Source organism: Pogona vitticeps, chromosome 11 (genome assembly GCF_051106095.1).
Source record: "Pogona vitticeps strain Pit_001003342236 chromosome 11, PviZW2.1, whole genome shotgun sequence".
Taxonomy (NCBI): Eukaryota; Metazoa; Chordata; class Lepidosauria; order Squamata; family Agamidae; genus Pogona; species Pogona vitticeps.
Genome location: NC_135793.1, coordinates 1,987,330 through 2,011,005, shown reverse-complemented (window position 1 = coordinate 2,011,005; position 23,676 = coordinate 1,987,330). Strand labels below are relative to the sequence as shown.

The 23,676-nt window shown below is 41.9% G+C and overlaps 1 protein-coding gene across 1 annotated transcript in view; it reads left to right on the top strand.

The window, feature by feature from the left end:
* Nucleotides 1-11,283: 11,283 nt before the first annotated feature.
* LOC110074302 (uncharacterized) overlaps nucleotides 11,284-23,676 on the top strand; it is a 54,165-nt gene continuing 41,772 nt past the window's right edge. The window contains exons 1-3 of the mRNA XM_078380683.1: nucleotides 11,284-11,421; nucleotides 14,766-14,874; nucleotides 19,093-19,127. Of these exons, the coding sequence (XP_078236809.1) occupies nucleotides 11,415-11,421; nucleotides 14,766-14,874; nucleotides 19,093-19,127 (151 nt within the window). The 5' untranslated portion in view covers nucleotides 11,284-11,414. The remainder of the gene's footprint in view (nucleotides 11,422-14,765; nucleotides 14,875-19,092; nucleotides 19,128-23,676) is intronic.

Below are 23,676 nucleotides of genomic sequence, written 5' to 3'. Positions count from 1 at the left end.
GGTGGATCATTTTTTTTTTGGTTTGTTTTTCAGTTGTCTTACTCTGGAGTGGCAATGGTTAGGTTTGTGCTTACATTAAAGCTGACGTAAAGCAGATGATTAAACAAATACAGAAATACACAAAGGAAGAAACTGGTGAAATTTGCAGAATAAATAGTGATTGCATAATTTAGGGCCGAGCAGAGATTCAAGTTGTAGCTTGAGTATATATATACATATTTAGTCACTATTCTTTGCAGCATTATATAGCAGCTGTGAAAACTGCACTTTATTTTTAAATAGTTGGCCATGTGAATAGAAGGCAATGCTGTTAATCAGAGGCCAATCAAGTCAAGAAGACTAACACTCTTCATAACTGTCCACTAGCTAGGTGAGCAAACTCCATCCGTTGTATTCCTCAAACTGCTGCTATGAAAAACAACAAAGACATTCTAGATGCTTGAAAACACGCCATGTATTGGACTATTCCATGGAAATGGTACTTGGCACAGTTACCTAAATATTCTACAGGTATCTGATCGTTTCTTCAAATGACAGATGTCACCACCACTCGAGTTTTTTCAAAAAATCCTTTAAAATTACGTGACTAAATAGAAAGCATAGAGAGACATCAAATAAGCTGAACTAAGACTGGCACAGTCTTTTTAAATTCCAAATGAGATTTGAGATTGACACTGGCGAAAGGAAGTTTTTGTATAGTTTGGCTGTGATCAAACTTCTGAAGCGATACCCTGTCTCTTAGCAATTTAATCATTCCAAGAGAAGCAAAATCTCCTGTACTGTGCAGTTGTTCTATTCCAACAGTGCAACCATTTTTCCATTCAACATTTGACACTTGTGTTCCTCGGCCTGCAACTACCACCACAATATAAAAACCTAAGACAAGTAAGACTTTCTATCAGGAACAGAAGGCATCCAGAACAAAACTGATCTAGATCTCTTTTTTTCATAATTAAACACAGCCTACTAGGAGGGAGGTTTCTACAGACTGCCCAAACACCCAGCCCTCCAAAAACAAGGCCATCTTGGATCGGCTCTGAGTCAGATGCTGCTACTCCTGCAGCTCTCATCCTCCGGTTCCTCCTTTTTGGTTATGCACATCTGCAAGGGCAAGCGATCAAATACATGCAAGGATTAACAAGGACTACTCAACAGTCTTACCCTTTTTGATTGTATTTTCCGGCACTTTTTGCAACACTGACAGAGTGTCTAGTGTTGGGCCCCTGACCCATGAGGTATCAGTCAAACAATGTTTGACTAAAGTACAAAGAAGGCAGTTGTTATTTTGAAACAAACTGTTTCTTTTATATATAATCAATTAAGAAGTTATTAGAAGCCTCATGGCGCAGTGGTTAAATTGTAATACAGCACTCAGGACTCAGTTCAAGGCCAGAGTTCAATCCCAACAGGTTCAGGTAGCCGACTCAGGGTTGACACAGCCTTCCATCCTTTTGAGGCCGGTAAACTGAGCACCCAACTCACCGGGGTGGGGGGGGGCGAGTGGGTGTGCAACTGTGTAGCCTGCAGAATCAAATGAGCAGTATGGGATTGTACAGTTGTGTTCAAAATTATTCAACCCCCAATGCTGTAAAGGGGTTTAGGGACTATAGTGTACATTTGGAATTGTATTCAGAATGAAATCCTACAAGGACGTTTTAAAGAACCAAATGCAACTAAAATAACATCAATTGTTTATGTAATACAGTAGTAAATGTTTCTTTTGTGGTTTCTTCATTGCCACAATTATTCAACCCCTTAAAGACTACCACTCTGAAGAAGAGAGGTTCATTCAGGTGTTTTCGAACAGGTATTGAAAACACCTGTGGATGTCACCGAGCACCAATCAAGCATAATAAGCACCAATTAGGCAGCTTTAAAAGGACTGTGATACTCAGCTCCTTCTAGACATTTACTGGTGTGGTTACAAACGTGGTGAAGTCAAGAGAATGGTCCAGGAAGACAAGAGAAGAGGTGATTTGTCTTCACAGGAAGGGCAATGGCTATAAGAAGATTGCAAAGAAGTTAAACATACCAAGAGACACCATAGGAAGCATCATTCGCAAATTCAAGGCAAAGGGCACTGTTGAAATGCTACCTGGTCGTGGAAGAAAGAAGATGCTGACTTCGACTGCTGTGCGCTACCTAAAGCGTAGAGTGGTGAAAAGTCCCCGTGTGACTGCTGAGGAACTGAAAAAAGATTTGTCAGATGTGGGTATAGAAGTTTCAGCTCAGACAATAAGGCGCACACTGCGTAATGAAGGTCTCCATGCCAGAACCCCCAGGCGCACCCCCTTGCTGTCTCCCAAGAATAAGAAGAGTCGACTGCAGTATGCCAAAAGTCATGTGGGCAAACCACAAAAGTTGTGGGATAGTGTTCTGTGGACTGATGAAAAAAAATTAGAACTGTTTGGGCCCATGGATCAACGCTATGTTTGGAGGAGGAAGAACAAGGCATATGACGAAAAGAACACCTTGCCTACTGTGAAGCATGGCGGAGGGTCAATAATGCTTTGGGGCTGTTTTGCTTCTGCAGGTACAGGGAAGCTTCAGCGTGTACAAGGTACCATGAATTCTCTTCAGTACCAGGAGATATTGGATGAAAATGTGATGCAGTCCGTCACACACCTGAGGCTTGGGAGACGTTGGACCTTTCAACAGGACAATGATCCCAAGCATACCTCCAAGTCCACTAGAGCATGGTTGCAGAGGAAAGGCTGGAACATTTTGGAGTGGCCATCACAGTCACCAGACTTAAATCCGATTGAGAACCTCTGGTGGGACTTAAAGAAAGCAGTTGCAGTGCGCAAGCCTAAGAATTTGACTGAACTGGAGGCTTTTGCCCATGAAGAATGGGCGAAGATACCCGTAGATCGCTGCAAGACACTTGTGTCAAGCTATGCTTCACGTTTAAAAGCTGTTATAACTGTAAAAGGATGTTGTACTAAGTACTAAGATTGAATGTCACTTGGGGGTTGAATAAAAACTAATAATGATGTGAGCACAGAAAAGACATTTGTGGTTATTTCATTATAAACTTAAGGTTATATTTCTCTGACCTACAAGTGCCTCTTTCATGTAAATGTAAGCAAGATGACTGAATGATCAAAATCAATGTCAAAATGGCCAAAACATTCAATTTCAGTGGGGGTTGAATAATTTTGAACACAACTGTATATAAGCAGCACATTTTGCTTTGTGTTATTACAATTTTACCCCATTCTTCTCCAAGAAGGAGGCTGTGGTGGCATAAATACTTGATTTTGTCAAATTGGTACCTCCAAATGGCTGAGATGAAAGCTCTGAGCATCCCTTTTCCATTTAGTTAACAGACAGAGATGGCTGGCTGGTTTAAGCTCACTAGTTGAAGTCTCTGGCTGTGGAGCCAGAGGTTGGGAGTTCGATTCTCCCAGGGTGCCTCCTGCAAGCAGAGCCAGCCTGGGTGGCCTTGGGCCAGCTTCACCGTCCCAGGACACCCGCAAAAGAAGGGAAGGATAAACCACTTCCGAGTACTCTACCTAGAAAGCTCTGAGAAAGGATCACCATATGTTACAGTTGGCTTGACAGCACATCAGCATCATGACTGTCATTTCATACAAGGGAACACTGTTTTGCCACGGTTATGAATAGTCGCTTGTATTCCCCTTTGTGGGTGCCTTTCGTTATTATCAGTCACTGGAAGCAAAGACACGCTGCAAGGTTTCCCCTGCTTATTGCTAGGCGACAGGGAAAGCTGCCTTTCTTCCTGCATTTGCTAACAAACGACCCCATTCCGGAATAAGAAGAGATCACAAGTATTGACAGTGCAGCATTCTTGGAATACCTGGCCAGCCAACTGAGCAGCGTGTCAAACTTAATCATGCACAGAACAGCAGAAATATTAAAACAAAGGAACTTCTTTAAACACTCCTTTCTAAATTATATGGCAAAGATAATTCCAGTAACATAAACACTAAACCTTATGTACAAAACTTGCTGCAAATTGTGATCTGAGAGAGAGTAATACACGTGCCCTCTGCTTCGGGCAGGGCAACCATCTGCATTAGCTTTCATAAGTGACACTGCAAAGAAACATGGCAATAATTATATCTGGAGTTATCGTAGTTTCAATGGAATGCCTTCTACCAGCTACACTTTTTAAAAAAGGTTCACTACAGTTTGGCTAATTAAAATTTCATCTCTCTAGGGCCACCGAAGTGTCTGTAGTTCCTCAAATGTCTGCCACTCCAGTTCAGTCTGTTCCCACTTCAAAGAACTATTTCTTAGCATTATTCAGTATAGTTACAGTGCCGACAATACAGAAGGCTCTTCCTGTAATGTGAAAGTCCCAGACAGGGGTGAGCAAGACACCGATCAACATTTACGCTTGCTACCCTGAAGAATCCCTTACAGGTGAGTGGTTGTTCCTTACCAGCCTGTTTAAGTTGAGTGAACAGAACTTACATGACATTGTACAGAGAATCTCTTCACAAACCTTAACATTTTTTTTAACTGAACACAAGTGTTGACGAGTATCCTAGACATGTAACATATCAGAAGGTATGCTCCATCTTCTAGCAGAGTGCAATGTATCATGGGTAAAAAAATATTGAAGGCTGCTCGGGTTTAGCACTTATAGGACAATTAGAAATTCCTATGTGGTTCGAGGCCTCCTTGTTCAAAGTATATTGATTTTTCAAAGCAGTATAAAAGTCTGGATCCTGAAGAAGCTCAAGTCTGTAAGAATCAGGAACGCAGATCTGTTGGTTAGAGCCATACTTACTTAATCTATTAATGCAAATGATCCATCTGACAGAAAGTGGCTAGAACTGGACAATTTGGAAACTCAAGAAATATTTAAATAAAAGAGCTCCCAGATCAATTGCTTGATTGTTCCCCACTTTTTCAAAGAAAGTAAGAAAATTTAAGTGTTTAAACTCGGCTAGATTGATTTGTAACTCCCAAATACTGTATTAATTTCTGCCTGCCTGAATTCAAACCTCTCTATCCGTGTAGCATGTATAATGCAGCCATACCCCATGAAGATGGCAGACTGATACAATTCGCACCTAAGAAAACTCCCAATACTTTAAATCTAGCAGATCAGAAACAGCAACTCCAGAGTAACAAACAAATATTTTAGGAGAGTAATTTCTTATCAGATGTCTACCGATCATCAACGACTGTTTAGTCAAGAAAACCACTGGATAGGAGCCTGGATATCACTTGTTCCCCAAGGTGTACCTGAACAGGATACCAACCTTATGAATGAATTTAAGGATGGCTAAATTAATCAAGACAGAGTTATATAAGGCAGGTGTGACGGATAGCTCTCAGGTCACTCCTGTCAGTCAGGTCAGAGCTGTGGTGTGGGAGCCTATGACATCACAGGAGGGGCGGAACCAAGAGAATAAAAGGAGACAAAAAGACAGTTAATGACAGTTTTAGACAGTTAGGGCCGTTGATGTGTTAGAGAGAAGATAGTCTAGAATATACAGAGAGATTGAAAGAGTTAGTAATAGGACAAGATCTTGGGAATTTGGTTTGGTTAAGAATTGAATTAATTAATAGTGATAAAAATAAAAGAAACTGTTTGAATATGGTAACACTGTGATTAAAGTAAGTCTAAACAAGCAAACATCTCAAGTCAAAAGCACTATTAATGAACGAATAAAATAAGACCATCCTTGATTTACATATGTGAATAAATATTGTTACATTTTACAACAGAGAGTTATTATGCCTATTTGGTGCATAGAGGAGATTCTCCTCTGGTGGCAGTGTATAAAAGGTGAAAATTGTAAGTAGCACCCAAAGGCAAATCTGGGAGTTAAGGAAAACAGTCCTTGGCACATGTCAGTAGATTTGGAACTGGCCAGTTCTGGGTCCTGTCAAAATTATTTGCCACTAATATAAAGCCTTTGAAATATTAATGTCTAACAATATATCTAAGTGGTCCTGTATTTACTCAACTGGAAGAAAAATAGACTAATGAAAATGATGGCTTTCACATACTCCCCAGGTAGGCAAAATTACTTTGGTTAGCTCATTAAAAAGAGGGGGGAAATTAACCCCCTTATCAGTACAAGTCTTATTCTCAAAATTATGTCTGACCTACTTGAGCTAATAATAATTTATAAGAGCCTTGAGGGGATGGGGATTGAGGACAGGGGAATGCAGGGGTTAAAAAAGTCTGTCTTGTGAGGAGGCTGCAGGATGGCCGGACGAAATAAAAAAAAAGCTCACCTCTTCTCCAATCTCCAGATGCAACCAGCCTCTATAAACATACCTTTCCTCCCTTGACTCCTCATGATCCATGAACGATGCTATTAAAGACCAGCTCCAAGCTGGCCTCAGCCCTGAAATGATACTAGGAAAATACTGCACCATTTTGTGGTGGTTTTCCACTTTTATACACCTGTCACTTAGGGGAGGTTCCTCAAACAATTGGTCAAGTTTCCAAAAGCTAGCTCAAGGTAACAGATAGGGGTCTGTTTCTCTGGAAAACAAATAACCTGTCTTCTAAACTTTTAGTGCTGGCTTTTCATGCTTGTGCCATAGTTATTTTAACCAGTTGTCCCCTTACGGTCACATCAGGATTCTGTGCTACATTTGGAATCATATTTTTAATCTTCAACTATAAATCATGACGCCAAGATTGGATTACGCAACTAACCTTCACAACAGCCCCCAAAGCAATAAAATGAGCCTCAAAACATCTACCAAACCCCTCTTTCCGTCTAAAGTCAAATGAACTGTAAGCTGTACCAAGTGAAACACAGCCCATAACCATGCCAAGCTGGCTGAATTGGTATTCAGTGGTATCAGCTCTAATGAAAACGACAAGAACTACTCAATCCATGACAGTTTTCCAAAAGCAAGCTCATTACTGAAATCTGCCTCTCAGCTGATCCATTACAACTGCTCCTTGAACTCAAACGGGGCCAATTAAATTTGCCTTGAGATTTACCTTGGCAGAAATTGATTGGCTGTATCCAACTTTGACACCAACAGGCTGAAGCAGGTCATTTTAGATCTAAATAGGTGTGTGTGTGTTTGTAAGTTTGGATAGTATTAAAGCTGCAATTTATTCTCTTGACATTTACATTTATATAGTCCCTGCAACAGAAATAGTTTTAAGAATTCATCCGATATATTATAATCTTCAGAATTTTCTTGCATGATTTGCCCAAAGTGGACATGGTTGATTTTGCACAAATACAGTACAAGTATTTATAAAACAGCTTATTATAACATTCAAACTGTCCTTGGTCCATCATGATTTCTAGAAAACATGTGAATTCAACAGAGAGTGAATGGTGTTAGTACCTGCCAAGTAAATTGAACCTGGAAAGCTATTTAATAGACAAATTGCAGAGTTTCCACAAATATGGAAAACCAACGAACACATTACTCATGCCTGGAAAGCATGGTGGCAGTGATTAGAAAAGGGTGGATAAAAATTAATGGTTTTTCAAAATCAAATTGATTTAAATCACAATTTAATTTCTTAAAAATGAATTTTTATTTAAATCATTAAAAAATTCCAGGTTTTTTTAGTTAATCATTTGATTTAAACCAAATCCACCCTGGATTAGAACCAGCAGTACCTGCTTCCAGTTTACACTGCTTGAACACAGGATCAAAATAAGTTGCTCAGGTTATGCAAAGCTCTATTTCTACGTCATAAATGTTACAGAGTCACCTCAACGACCAGCTGTGGCAATGTAAAAAAGATAAATGCATTCTGTATAGTGTTTCAATTGCTACTCGTCCTACAAGCACTGAATGACAAACAACAAATGATGGGGTACCAAGGTCAGCCAAAAATGTGTGGGCTCCAAATGAGCAACAAAGAATCCTAGGAGAGCATGCTGGAAAAGAGACAGACAAAGCTTGCAATATTTCAATGCAAAAATAAATACTATATTGGCTTCTAACACGTGCTACTGCCATGTTAGCAGGTAAAAGAAAAAAAAGATCTAAGATTTATAAGCAGTCATCACAAACTATATCACTACCAACAATATTACACTAAATGTTAATTTTACTCACTTCTCTTACTTGTCAACAGTTTAAAGAAAATCTTTGGTTTCCCACTCACTACTCCCTAACTACTATCTCAACTGTTTTCTTTCACAACTGCTGTACATATCAGCGCTCCTTCCTATCCCTGTTGGTTTTCAGTCCTGGTGCAAACAAGATGTTCTAGGTTTCTTAGCCACTGTAAACTGGGCACAAGACTATTGGAATTCCTCCCCCCTTTTTTCTTTATCCTGACAATGTCTTGTGTACGCTGTTGTCAAACATAGGTAAAGGTAAAAGTTTCTCTTGACAATTTGTCCAGTCGTGTCCGACTCTCGGGGGTAGTGCTCATCCCTGTCTCCAAGCTGTAGAGCCAGCGTTTGTCTGAAGACAGTTTCCGTGGTCACATGGCCAGCGCAACTAGACATGGAACGCCATTACAGTACCTTCCCACTGTAGTGGTACCTATTTATCTACTCACATTTGTACATGCTTTCGAACTGCTAGGTTGGCAGGAGCTGGGACAAGCATAGTTAATAGTAAACTAGGACTTCAAGCTGGTTTGCAAACTACGTTACGGCTACATCACAGTTACAGAAAATGGTGGCAGGGGAACAGGCAAGAAAAACACAGTCGAGATCATCATGGAAGCAGGGATTTACAGCAAAAGAAGCTGCTAAGCAGCAGTACCCGACCACGGGCAACCCAGATGTTCTTTAGCTGCAATTCTTAGAAACCCAGCCAGCAGAGCTAGTGGTGGTGAAGGTTTCTGGGAGTTGCAGACCAAGAACACGTGGGTTCCCCAAAGCTTGGAATCACTATCCTAGAAAATAACTATACAGGTGTACTATACTTCCAAGTACAAACAACAGCACTAGCAAAACAAAACAAAACATGGAATACAGAAAAAACATCAAGTGCAGCAAACCGCGGGATGGACTGACAGAGTGGACTTGCCTTGCCCAAGGTTTACTCTCATTTTGGATGAAGATAATAAATTGCACAAATGCTCTTTTGAGAGCATTAATATCTGCAAAAAATCTCACATATACAAGGCTGAGCCATACTTAGGCCCAACTATCAATAGGAAATGCCATTTTGTCTTTTCATGGCAACCAAAAAGGGCTACTTCTACTCATGGGCTCACACATACTGTACTTTCAGCTGCACCCTTACCCACTGAGCCTAGAGAAACTCAACCAGATCTAAACAATTTGGTTGATCTACACAAATGACAACCCAATCAGTCTTGTAAATCAGTGTTTTAGAAAGTGAAAAGCTGACTTCTGTATCTTTATACATACATATAAGTCGGATTTGCCACTAAGGGCATTCTTTTTTTACTTTAAGACGGGGCATCATTTCTAATCAAAATATCCAGCAGCAATATTTTAAAAGACAAAACCATGGCAATAAATTAGGTTTACACAAATTTGCCTTCTTCCATAAGCATCATATATAATGGTGTTACTTTATACCGAATGGCTTCCTAAATATCTCCATCATAAACTAATACTAGGGGAAAATAAAGCACTTCCAGACACACACACACACTCTGTGTTCAGCAAAGGTAGTGATGCTAAAAATGTGAGAAGACCACATGTTAGTAGCAATTCCTCTTTGGCAATACTTCCTGTTTGCACTATCACACTGGCAGGGTAGACCAGACACCTGGATGTGACATCATTATTTCTAGTTACAACTCAGTCTCCTTTCACCCACCCACCAATTTTAAGTACATTTACAAACCCAATCCCTGTGATGCAGATAAAAGGCAATTGGGGGGGGGGGGTCAGCTGGGTAGAGATTTAACATTTGAGACCAAGTTTTGTGTGGGATTCTTTCTCGCTATAAAGGACACACCTTCCCCAAGTCCAACTAAAGGAACAAGGAAATCTGATACGTGTCCGAGACTGGCCTAAATCCAACGGCTAGTCCCCATCAGATAGAAAAAAAGAAAAGAGGAATGAGCAGGAAGTGGAGGGGTGGTAAAAAAAATTTTTTTAACTCACTCATACTAAAAGAGATAATAAGATCAGGACTACTGGAAGTGAGAAGCCCAGCAAAATCGTGGGGAATTTCCTTTTCGATCTATGACATTTCGTTTGGGGGAAGAGTGACAGGTCAGGAAGCCACCGAGGCAACGGATGGGGCTGCAATATCAGGGCCTGAAACTCTGACCGAAAAGGAAAGGCCGGCCCTCGTTTCCAGGCCTTGACATATACTGTATATGTTTTTCAGATTAGGTGAGGTGCCTCTCTTTCCTTCCGGGTCGGTGGGTGGATGGCGAGGACATAGGAAAGGCGAAAAGTCCACCCGTGTCCTGTCTGTCTCGGGGGAAACCAGGGAGGGCTAAAGCGACATTCATATACACACACACACAGGGACACGCGTTCAGACGATCGTCACGAGTCCAACCGAGGAAAAAGGAGGCCTCTCCATCCCCGAGGAGCAGGGTCGTTCTGGGAAGGGCCCGAGTCCTCTCCCCCCACCACCACCACCTCCCCAAAGCCGCGGGGAAAGAGGGAAGGAGGGAGGGAAGGCCGAGCCGGCGACGGGCCGGGTCTCTCCTCAGGCCCTGTCCTCCGCTCCCCAGCGAGGCCCGGTTCGGTGGCAGGCCGCGGAGGCCCTCGACCTCCCAGGAGGGGAGAGAAGCGGCCTCGGGGGGCTCCCCTCAGCCCGGCCAGGCCCCTCACTCACCCTTCCTCCTTCCTTCTCCTCCTCCTCCTCCGCCGCCCTTCCGGGGGTCTCGGTCCGTCGCTCGCCTTCGCGCCCCTCAACGGCCCCCTACGGCTATTCTCCTCCTCCGGTCGCCCAGGGCCCCGCGGTTCGTCCCGGCCTTCGTTGCCCACCGGCCTCCCTCTCACCAACTCGGGCCTCCTTCCCCTCCGTTCTCTCAGGCGGCCATTTTATGCTCCATTGTGTTACTAAGGAACTTGGAGCCGGAAACGGCGCGAGTCAGCAAGAGGGGAGGGAGAGAGCGCCGCCAGAGCGGGGGGGGGCGGAGGGGGAGTGGCCGGAAGCCGGCCAACCGGCCTCTTGCGCCACAGAGGGGGGGCTCTGTGACGCGGGCGCGCGCGCAACACAGGAAGTGACGCCTTCCCCTCCCTCCGCCTCCTCCCCCCCTCTCCACGCCCGAACTCCCCTCAACGGCCTCGCGCGCGTGCTCAGTTAACGGCTCTTTGAGGGGGCAAAGCCAAAGGGAGTCGCCGGATTGAGCCGTTAGGGGTGGGGGGGGAGGAGTCTCCGGATTGCGCGCGCAATTTCCCCCTCGACCATGAAGTTGGGAGGACCGAACGATAGAACGGCCTCATTAAAAAAAAAGCCTTTTGGCGTCCATTTTGAATAGGCGCCAAACTGAGGAAGGGTGAAGAAGAGCAAGCGGTGGGGAGACGTTGCTAGGCTGGGGCGAGATGAGGTGTAGGTACAAGTTAAAAATATAATATAAAAATACAAAAACATAATATAACGCAATGTAAGGTAATGCAACTTAATAGAGCATAATGATATTATAATATAAACTGCCCCGAGTTGTGTTTCATTAAGTCGAGTGGCCTAAAAGTTCAATAAATAATAATAATAATATAGTCTAGGCTAATAGGAGAATTCTGAGGGAGAAGCAGCAGCCTAGTTTGGAAACCGAAGCCATTTTCTGAGACATTAGCTTCCAAACTGTGTTTTGAGGGATGGAGAGTCAGTTAAGGAAATTCCGTACTGAGGGGAAAGCCTTTTATAGTTTAACCAAAAGGAACCAGAAAATAGCCTAAGTTCTCTGAGGTACTCTTTATTTAAAATATTTTTACCTTGCCTTTCTCCTTTAAAAAAGGGACCCAAGGCCGCTTATAAGATTGAAAACATAATGTCAACAGCTAAAAATGATACATTATTCAAAGATGAAAGAAGAATTAATAACTATGTTATAAATGTTGGGTAAATATAATTATATTTATATAATTATATAAAGGCATTACAAAGGACAGATTTAGACATTACCTCTGAATATAATGCCAGTCCTTGGACCATTAAATGCTCACCGAAAGTAATAACAGTATTTCCATTTAAGGAAATTAATTCTCAAGGGAGAATGCCTCAGGGAGTCATCTGTATTCTTTGGAAGCTTGTGCCTCGTAAAGTCTTGAAGGAAGAAAACAACAGGTCTTTGGGTTTTTGCCATGTTCTGATTTCTAGCAAGGTTATGCTCAAAATCCTCCAAGGTAGGCGTCAGCAGTATGTGGACCAAGAACTCCCAGAAGTACAAGCTGGATTCCGAAAGGGGCAGAGGAACTAGAGACCAAATTGCTAACATTTGCTGGATTATGGAGAAAGCCAGAGAGTTCCAGGAAAATATCTACTTCTGCTTCATTGACTATGCAAAAGCCTTTGACTGTGTGGACCACAGCAAACTATGGCAAGTCCTTAAAGAAATGGGAGTGCCTGACCACCTTGTCTATCTCCTGAGAAACCTATATGTGGGACAGGAAGCAACAGTTAGAACTGGATATGGAACAACTGATTGGTTCAAACTGTATATTGTCCCCCGGCTTATTTAACTTATATGCAGAATACATCATGCGGAAGGCTGGACTGGCGGAATCCCAAGCCGGAATTAAGATTGCCGGAAGAAATACCAACAACCTCCGATATGCAGATGATACTACTCTGATGGCAGAAAGTGAGGAGGAATTAACCTCTTAATGAGGGTGAAAGAGGAGAGTGCAAAAAACGGCCTGAAAGTCAACATAAAAAAACTAAGATCATGGCCACTGGTCCCATCACCTCCTGGGAAACTGAAGGGGAAGATATGGAGGCAGTGACAGATTTTACTTTCTTGGGCTCCATGATCACTGCAGATGGAGACAGCTGCCACGAAATTAAAAGACGCCTGCTTCTTGGGAGGAAAGCGATGACAAACCTCGACAGCATCTTAAAAAGCAGAGACACCACCTTGCCAACAAAAGTCCGAATAGTCAAAGCTATGGTTTTTCCTGTAGTGATGTATGGAAGTGAGAGCTGGACCATAAAGAAAGCAGACCGCCGAAGAATTGATGCCTTTAAATTGTGGTGCTGGAGGAGGCTCTTGAGAGTCCCCTGGACTGCAAGGAGAACAAACCTATCAATTCTAAAGGAAATCACGCCTGAGTGCTCACTGGAAGGACAGATCCTGAAGCTGAGGCTCCAGTATTTTGGCCATCTCATGAGAAGAGAAGACTCCTCGGAAAAGACCTTGATGTTAGGAAAGTGTGACGGCAAGAGGAGAAGGGGACGACAGAGGATGAGATGGCTGGACAGGGTCTGCGAAGCAACCAACATGAAATTGACACAACTCCAGGAGGCAGTGGAAGATAGGCGGGCCTGGCGTGCTCTGGTCCATGGGGTCACAGAGAGTCGGACACGACTAAACGATGATTTCTGACCGGTGGACTGAGGGGAGACCCCTTTCATTTATTTTTTAAATTTAGGTCCTCTAGAGTAATATGCAAAGAGGGAAATTATTGGTGCCTCCCTCTCATGGGATGGGTTCCTCTGTGTTGGATTTTTTAAAATTTAAATTATGGGCTTTTCCATCGTGATTTGGCACTTGCTCCGAGAATCTAAAGTGGTTGTGTTACTCAGAGTTGCTTCCTCAGAATTCAATATAAATCATAGATTATGCAGTCTTTTTGTATACACTCTTGTCCCATTTCGCTGATACACAGTTTGAAATATTACCTCTGCTTTGGACTATAGTTGCCAAATTTTTTAGGCTGTCCCATTTTTACAATCACAGCTTGGAATTCCAGTTGAGAGCTGCAACTTCACACTAGCTTATGGATTTCATTATCCAACCCATTCCCGAAATGATGGTTCCATTTGTCAGGAGGCATTTGGGCACTAAAACTGAGTCTTTGGTACAGTCGTCAAACTCTAAAGAAATTGTAATAAGCCTTGTTAAGTAAACGCCTGCTAGATCAGATCTAACTGATCCTTCTGCCCACCAGTCAACCAGATATGCATGAATTAATTTAATTGCTGAGGCGAATGCCAATGGAATTTCCTTCCAAGTAGGTCATGCTAGAATCAAGGCATTTCTCAATTAGTCAAAGAAGAATGCAGTAAGAATTAGGATTGTAGGAAACAGCTTTCTATTGAGTCAGACCATTGTGTGCACCCTCCCATTCCCGTGCAGTATTTTTCAGCAACTTTCCAGCCTTTCAGCCCTATGTTTGTCCTAGCCTTATTCGAAGGTTCTTGAGATTGAATTTGGGACCATGACATGGAACTGAATTAGCAGCCCTTCTCTAATATAGCACCTGGTGTTCCTATCCAAGTACGGTACTGACCAGGGCCAGTCCTGTTTAGCTTTCAAAATCAGAAGCACAGTCAAATATACTCTGGGTGGGATGTTGGTATTTAGCTCAAAGGAAAATGGGAAGATTTCTTGATTTTTTTTGAGAGCTGAATAGGAGATTCTTTGAATAGGGTAAACAGAGATAAATCCCTTTGAATACTGTTTACACTAATGTGACTAGAATAACTTGGTAATTTTGTAGAAGCTCAGCTGTTGTAAACAGGAGTGTGATACGTTGTTGTACCTCCCTTTATCCAAACTTCCTTCCCTCGCTTTTGCCAGGAGTTCATAGCATCAGCCATTGGCAGAAATTACACTTGCCTTCCAAAGGCTGAATCCAGTTCATTCCTTCTGTTTGCACCGTAGTCTGTTACGTGAGCTTTTGGGCACTTTCCAAGCTTGCATTTTCCTACTACAGTAATACTTCTCTGAACAGGGTTGGAAGCTATCCAGAGTGCCATCCAGTGGGCCACTGTGCAAATGAAAAGAATGAACAGAATCCTGCCCCAGGAGTATTCCCTCCCCTGTCCAGTTCTTTTCAGCTGGTGAGTTTGTATGTTTTTCCACTGCAGGGTTGATGCCCTTTTCCTTTTTTTTTTATTGTCATAGCAATGTAGGATTGTGTGCTGGGAAGCATGCCATGGGCTGCTTGCGAACAGGGTACATAATTGTTGTAACCTGCCTTGGGTCCTTCTAAGGAGAAAGGTGAGGTAAAAATATTTTAAATAAATACATATTTATTCAAGGTAGTGGGGAGGTCCTGGGGGTTACTAACTACCATGTTTCCCCGAAAATAAGACAAGATCTTATATTTTTCCTCCAGAACGTATTAGGGCTTATTTTCAGGGGGTGTTTTATTTTTTTCATGTTCAACCATCTACATTTATTCAAATATAGTCATGTCATCTTCTGGTTGCTGCACAAGGGTGGAGGGCGAGGTTTCACTTCACTGGGGCTTATTTTTTGGGAGTAGGGTTTATTTTCGGGGAAACAGGGTAGTTATCAAGGTCAAAGTGTGAGTTACATTTGAGGGCAGGTTGTGTTTCCAGCCTTTTTTTATTATTACTCTCTTCCTCATCTTGGGGGAGAAACTGGGACAAAATAACAGCCTTATGATTGATATGATGGTGTTAGGTCACCTTGAATGACTTGTTTGCGTAAAAAGTGAAATAGTGAAGGCCTACCCTTCGCTCTGAGCACATAGAGGCAGGCTGTCTCCTTCTGGATCATTTCAGTGATTTTTTCCAGGGTAAGTCAACAAAAGTATCCAGGAGGAACTAGACTTTGTTACTTTTTTTTAAAAAACATGTTGCAGACTTTTAGTTTGCATTTTGATGCCTCAATAAAACTGATTTCCTCATAGAAAATGAGCTATACACAGATTGTGTATACAGAGGGAATAGCTGCCAAATGCTCTTATGCTTATAGTTCATGAATTTTTTCATATCATCTGTTTTGCTTTCTGGCAACTTTTAAATTGGGACAAGCATTTACTATTGTTGCAGTTTTACTTAGTCTTGCTGCCTTCGGAAAGGTTGAGATCTCCACTTGTGCCTTTTACTCAGGCAGACAATGTGTATGGTAATCATGAAAATTGAGCTTTTTAAGCAATCCCCCACCCCATAGGACTAGATTTTGGTGGACCACATCTGACTGTGGAATGTGTTTTCTAGGGAAATTACTGAGGAACATGCCATGTAAGCCATTTTTTATGAGTAACATCTTGTAGTATTATAAAGAACTTAACCTATTTAGCAGATGAGTTAAAGAGGAGCCCCCTCCATTCAAGGGATGTAGTTGCCTTAGACACTCCAAGCAGAAACTGGTCAGTGCAAGATGGCTTGTTGTATAAAGTGAGTTTGAGGTTTTATGTTGCTCTTGACTGGTTTGTTTGTTTATACAGTGCGGGGGGGGGGAGACCAATACCTACTTTAAACTGCTCCTGACATGTTGTCATCAGTTGATTTACCAACATCATTGTTTATTGCCTCTATGTTTTAAAAAGCAGAGAAATTTCACAAAGCGGGGAAGAAAAACCTTGAGTTTAAAGCAAAAAAAAAAAAAGTATGGTTAGAGCTATACCTACAAACCTAGACAGCATCTTAAAAAGCAGAGACGTCACCTTGCCGACAAAGGTTCGCATAGTCAAAGCTGTGGTTTTTCCAGTAGCGATGTATGGAAGTGAGAGGTGGACCATAAAGAAGGCTGACCACCGAAGAATTCAGGGAAAATCAACCCCGAGTGCTCACTGAAAGGACAGATCCTGAAGCTGAGGCCCCAATACTTTGGCCATCTCATGAGAAGAGAAGACTTCCTGGAAAAGACCCTGATGTTGGGAAAGTGTGAAGGCAAGAGGAGAAGGGGACAACAGAGGATGAGATGGTTGGACAGGGTCATCAAAGCGACCAACATGAATTTGACCCAACTCCGGGAGACAGTGGAAGACAGGAGGGCCTGGCGTGCTCTGGTCCATGGGGTCACAAAGAGTCAGACACGACTCAACAACTAGACAACAACAACATACGTGCAAAAGAAAGGAAATCAATACCAAACAACCTCCCTCATCTTAGCTCAAAACATACACATTCTGATGCACCTTGCATCCTGATACATCTTGTACCTTAACTTAAATCAGAAATGAACAAAATTGATGAACAACCTTATTTGATTCTCCAAGGTGAACCTCCCCCAACACCCCCCTCCAAAAAACCTCTCTCCTTAGCTAGTATGAAGCCCATGTAACAAAATGGCTAGAATCCTGCAGAGGAAAATTGTGTCTATTACTATGCTGTTTTTCTTTTTTCTTGGTATGGTCAGTTGTACAGTTTGGAGAAGAGCAGACACATGCCCAGGAAACAAGTACCTTCCCTTGTGAGATTGCACTTACATTATGAATTTTGGCCAGTGAGATTTCCAGTCCCTAAATATAGATTAATTGGACTGGACTGGTAAAGATTATAAAGATTACTGATAGAACCATACTGCAAGTGTGCAGTTTGTAGTGATGTGCTATATGGGGAACGGGGTGAGTAGTGGAACTACACTGTAATGTTTACTTGTGGTGGAAGTTAAGGTACAACAGGAGAGTATTAATGTGCCCCTGCTTTGAGGGAAAGGCACTTTTTTTTCTTTTTTGGAAGTACAGCATCAACCATTAACTTTTGCTTTAAATGGAAGGTTTTTTCTGTTTGGGGTATTATTGTAAGGTGGAAGACTACCCCTGCCCATCCTGGTTTGGTGGCCTGAGCTGTTCCAAGCAGATCTTTCTGACACTGGTTGTTGTCCTGTTTGTTTTCATGTACTAGTTATCTTTTTGCTTCTGGTTGCATTCTGGAGTTGTGGTCCTTTTTCGTTTGTTATTATTAACCCCCCTACTGCAGTCTCTACCTTTTATGATGGATGCCAGTTACTCTTAGCTGCCTTGCTCTCTGCCCCATTAGTGACAGTGGATATTTTAAGAACTGACTGTAAACATGACTGCAGGTTGCAGCAACTTAACAGTCTGAAAGGCAGACTGCATTTAAAAATAAATAAATAAATAAAACATAAAAGCAACAGCAGATTTATTGAAAACACCCACACTGTCTAGAGCTAAAATTCAGTGTACATTTTCCTACTTCCAAGTGTGTTATTATGTGGCTGATTTTGGTACAAGGCCCAGTGAGCTTGTAAAACCTGGGCTGAATTGTTTTTTTTAATGGTGCCATCACAGTGCTGATTCCAAAGCCCTGTTCAGTAGTACAAAAAGTGTTAAAAGATATGCTGTTATTATTAAAAGGGTGATTCACCATCTAAGCCTGAATTTTTAGACATAAAGGTGATCATTTTGGTGGTCAAATAACTGCCTTAACTAGTTGTGCATTAATGTGGTCTATCAACTTCTTTGCTTAGGCTTGCAACCCAAAGGCACCATCATAGTTAGAGATATTAGCTTTTAAAAGGGGGACTGCAAAGAGAAAAATGATCATTGACCTATGAACAGATGTCTGGATAAGTACCCTAAAACCAGCCGAAGTGCTGAGAGGAGGGCCTGCCTCGCCTGTCATCTGCAGCTGTTCTAACTGCAGCTAATGATTGCTCTCTCCATTTTGTTATTTCTGGGAACATAAAAATAACCTGACTAATGAAGCAGCACCAAAGATCTGAACACACAGGAGAAAGATGCTTCTGTTCAGTATGCACAGACTTTTCGGGGTAGTGGCTGTTAGATATGTGTTTGAGATTGGTCACAGCGATTCTCAGAACAAGCCCAAGTTAGGCTGAAATTAATATAGAACAACAGGGCAGCTCAAAAGAATTGTGCTTGAGGGATCCATGTTGCAAGAGGAAGGACTAGCACAAGTTGCAATTATTACACTTTCTAAAAAAATGATTCACTGTTAATTAAAGTGCCTTTGACTATTTAGAAAACAATCTGATAATATTTTATATGACATTTATTCAATATGATTTCTTCAATATACATCAAAGGTAATATAGCTATCTAGGTTCAGGGCATGTGTTTACATGCCTCATGCTTGGTTTTTAATGTTCAGCTTTATGATGTACAGAATTTTTCACATTCGTTGTCTGTTTTTCAGCCACCCTGTAAGAACTCAAGTAGCTATTGGATGAGTATAATATGCAAGGCACTAGAGCTGAGGGAAGAATATGTGAATAAATGTTGCACACATCTTTTCTGAACATAAAACATACTAGGTGCTAGTGCATAGCCTCTCCCAAATGACAACCTGATTAATCTTTATGCACCTTTTCTTTCACAGCGCCCTGACTGGAAGCCCCGAAGCCACCTGTCTAGGTAAGGACTTTGTTTTTTCTTAAGCGTCAAGTAAAGACGGCTTTGTTTCCTTAAGCTGGGAGTGGAATGTGCTTGTGAAAATTACGAGAATGCTATACTGCTGATAAGGCCAGTTATAATTGCTCCAGTTTTTGTTCTTTGGTGTGCTTTTTGCTGGGGAGGCGTTTCGTTTTTCCACCGGTTTCCAGTGGTTGCAAACTATCTGGATTGACCCCTTGATCAAATCATGGGCCCTTTTTTTTTTAAAGGAACAAATATTTAACACAGGTTCATTGTTTCCGTTTTTGAGGCTGCATTTCCTCTTTATTGATCCAGAGTTACAGGTGTGTGGAGGCATGTGTGGAGCCTCTTCAAAACACATTTAGAATGTATGAGTGTAATATTTAGTTTTCTGTCTTGAACAGATGATTGCCAAGGTGGAAAAGAAGAATATTAGAGCCCCTGAGTGATGTGCTTCTCCTGGCCTGTTAGGGACACTGCCATGGCCTATTTTAGTAATTCTCCCTCTTCCTGGGCTGGGGGAGGGTAGCCCCACTTTCTCATCTACTGCCTTTGAGGGTGAGACTGCGGTGAGGCAGGGCAGTTTGCAGAGTTTTGGCACGCATTTCCAGATGGGTGACTCAGATTTTAAGCTCTCCCCAAAACAATTACTATCCAGATGTTTTTACTTATTATTTAATTGATTTTACTTGGTTTTTTACTTCCTGTTGGGATGTGCAAAACTAGTGCTACACCTAGAGATTTGTTAAAAAAAAGTAAAACAGAATGGCAAAGAACAGAATGGCTCTCACCCTTTCCCCTCCATCCTCCGTAAAGACTGCTTCTTCTTCACACTTAAGGAAGCATAAGAGGCTGGCAGTGCCGGTCTATGGCTCGTGGGAACATTGTGCTAATATTGGAAATAAGACTTGCTTTTTTATTCACGGAATATGGAATTAGACATGGTTCAGTTCTCAGTTATGACTTTGCTAAGTCCATCTAAGCCAATGCATGTACGTTTGTGAAATTATTCAAAAGAGCTGCCTGTCAACACATGGCTGAGTTTGTTCTTTGACTTACAACTGCTCTCCTTTCTTCAGCCACCTCACTCCCCCAGAAATGCAGGGAAGTTGGACCACCCTGTTCTATCAGTTGTTTTAAGCTGCGATGGCACAAATCACACTAAGCCATTACAGTCAAAGAATATCCCTTATTTTGGCACAGGGCAGAGCTGAATAATACGCAGATATAGACCTTTTCTTTTTGAACCACTGCAATTTTACATTAACAGTCTGTGCCCCGTGAGGATGAGAAAGCTATTCAGAGTGACAAGGACTGTGCTTTTTCTGCTGGAAAGTTCAGGAGGTAAATACCATCACCACCCATGAAGCGAATAAGGAATGGGATAACTGAAAAAGAAATCCCGACAGACCAAAATGCTGATTTATTTGGCACATGAAACATCGACATAGTAGATAGGGAATTATTATCAGTATTGATATCTTTTTGAAATTAAACTTAATTGAATTGGTGTCTCACATTTCTCCAAAAAAAAAAAAGGTGTTCAAGACATTTCAGCATGAGATTGAGTACCAATAAAACTCAAACAGAAACAAGTTCACTCCTAAACGGATTAAAAATAGAAAAAAATACATCAAGAAACAAGAACATACAATCAAGAAAACACAGTACCCACTTGCTAAAATGCACTTCCTTCAGGGATTAGAAAGCTGACAAAAGCCTGAGGAAGAGGGTGTTTGCCTCGTGGCTGAAGGACAACAGGGAAGAGGTCAAAGTATGGCCCTCAGAATGGCAGGACCAAGAGATGGGTCTCCCCTGAACATCTCAGAGCTTAGGCAGGCTCCTACGAGTGAGAGAAGACAGAATGCCTTGAAACAAGCCAGCCTGTTCTCTTATGAGGCCAGCTGCCATAGCTGAGCACAGGTTAATCTGCTGAATCCAAGTGAAAGCAACACATCAAGGTGTAAGGCTGTATATAGTTATATGGGACTAAATTCTGTTGGGCTAGTGAAGCTTGCTTCTGATAGAATTCTGCTGTTAATCACAACCAACTTAGTTGTGCAACCTGGTTTAACAAGAATTCCATGGAGAGACACACTTTTGTAAACTTGCAGAGATTTCTTGCAACCTATCCATAAATGGATTTTTTTTCTTGGCTATTGTGTATTATCTGAGAATAATTTTAAACTAAAATCCCTTTTGACATGACAAAAATACTGTGAATATCTGGTTTCCTGTCTATTTTTGCTTCAGGCAACTTGGATAGCATTTGGTGTAAATCTGCAGCCACAAGAGCAGAGGTTTATCTGATTGTTTTGTTTATAGACTACATTACAGACATTCAGCCACTGTATATAGATGGAGTTTGTGTGGAACAGGTGGTTGAATGTAAGTTTCTTGGGACTATCATAACAAATGACCTGACTTGGAGTGCAAACACCGCTGCGTTAATCAGGAAGGCACAACAACGGTTGTATTTTCTAAGGATTCTTAGAAAGCAACAATTGACTGAGAGTTTGTTAATCACCTTCTATCGGAGTTCGATTGAGAGCATATTATCCTACAGTCTCTGTGTATGGTTCACGAGCTGCACAGTGGCAGAGAAAAAGGCAATTCAAAGGGTGATTAAGACGGCCCAAAACATCATTGGCTGTTCACTCCCCTCTTTGGAAGAATTGTATAAGAACAGATGTAAGAGGAAGATATCTAACATACTGAAAGACTCCTCTCATCCGGGACATCAGCTCTTTAAATTATTACCATCAGGAAGGAGATTCAGGGTATTGAAAGCAAGGACAAGCAGATTCAAGAACAGTTTTTACCCAAGTGCAGTACTGAGTTTAAATGCGGGGCCATAGGTTTTTGGTGGAATTTTAATTGCTGAGAGAAAACGGGGTATCTATATTTGGATGGTGAAAGTTGTGTATATTTTAACTTTTTTTTTGTAGTGTTGTCCAGTTTTACCTTGGGGAAGAGCACCTCATTTCGTTGCACCCACTTGTGAGCGCAATGACAAATAAACTTCTTATGTCTTATGTCTTATTTCTTCTAGAAGCCACTCTTTTCTCGTTTAGTAGTATATCTGGGATAAACACCAAAGAAACCACAACTGTCACAGAATCATGAGAACGGTAGCTATGGATTTGGTGTTTTAACCCATTTATATTTCAGCAGTTGGTATAAACTGTGGGTGATTGATGCCATCCTGTAGAGGGCAGTGTCTCCATGTTTACTGACACATATTCCCTGTGCTATTTATCTACCTGAATTCCATGGTGTGACCTTTTTCCTTATCCATCATTTTACCCAATCTATTTGTTCTTCTTTTAAGAAGCATTCACAGACAGGGGACTCTTTCTCCATCTTCTTAGCATGACACAAACATGTGGGGGAGAGGGATGGAGAGTCTTGCATCAGGATGAAGGTACAGAACTCACTCGTTTTTATTTGCACTGAACAGATTTGTCCTTCCTTGGGAGCAACCGAAGGGGTTGTGATTGGGAACTCTGGTGCTTCTCATTCAGAAATGAAGGCAGGAGAACAAAGAGGTTGGTCAGAAAGCATTGGCTGGCTTAGTTGCCAAAATAATGATTTCAGGAACTTCTTGTAGGCAAGGAAAGCAGAGGCAAAGCCAGAAAGATGCCTCAAGCCTTCCTTTTAAGATTGTGAGGCCGTAGCAGTAGCAGAGGGCAACAAGCGGGTGCTGTGTTTATAGCTATTAAACAGGAATAACTACTGAAAACTCATAAGTATACATACTCAATTTATGTTTATTGCTCCAGGACATCCATTCAGAGAGAGTTCAGGGGAAAGGCCCTAAACATGGTTTTAGAGAGCTCCTAATGCTGGTTCACGAAGAGTTGGACACGACTTAACGACTAAACAACAACAACAATGCTGGCTTGTATACTTGGGGATAAGCTGGTAGCTATTACAGAAGAGACCTCTTATACTGCCTATCTCTATTAAAGATCAAGGCCCCTGACTTTGGAGGAGGAAGTAAAAAGTGAGATGAACCATTTGCATTTTAATTAGGGTTTATTAAGAAGGGACAAAATACCAAAGCCTTCCAGTAGCTGTATCTGATCATTAGCTGTTGCTAGGGTTGGTGCTTAAAGTTTTACCACTGGTACAGGATAGCTTATACCTGGCTTGAGGAGGGCTGAAACTCTCTGAACAAAGCTAGCAGCTAGTGTCCTGTCATGTGATGCCATTGCAGAAGGGTGACCATGGAACCCTTCGCCAGTCTCTGGCAAGCTCCCTGCTGTGTGTCCAGTCTCGCACTGATTGCTCCATTACTTGCACAACCGGTTATGACACTGTATGATATGTCGTGCAACCGGGGTCTGCCCAGACAAAGGAATGTTTGTGAGATTTCTTTACACTTCCTGTAGCAAACTAGTCAGAACTATGGAGAGCCTGACAACTTTCCTGCTTGTGATCTTCCCCCCTGAACTGTTGTAATCTGCCACTGTCTAAAGCTCTGTCCATGCTACAAAATACTCTGTCCTCTGTTGCTTGCTATGCATGGTTGGCATCGCCTCATGGA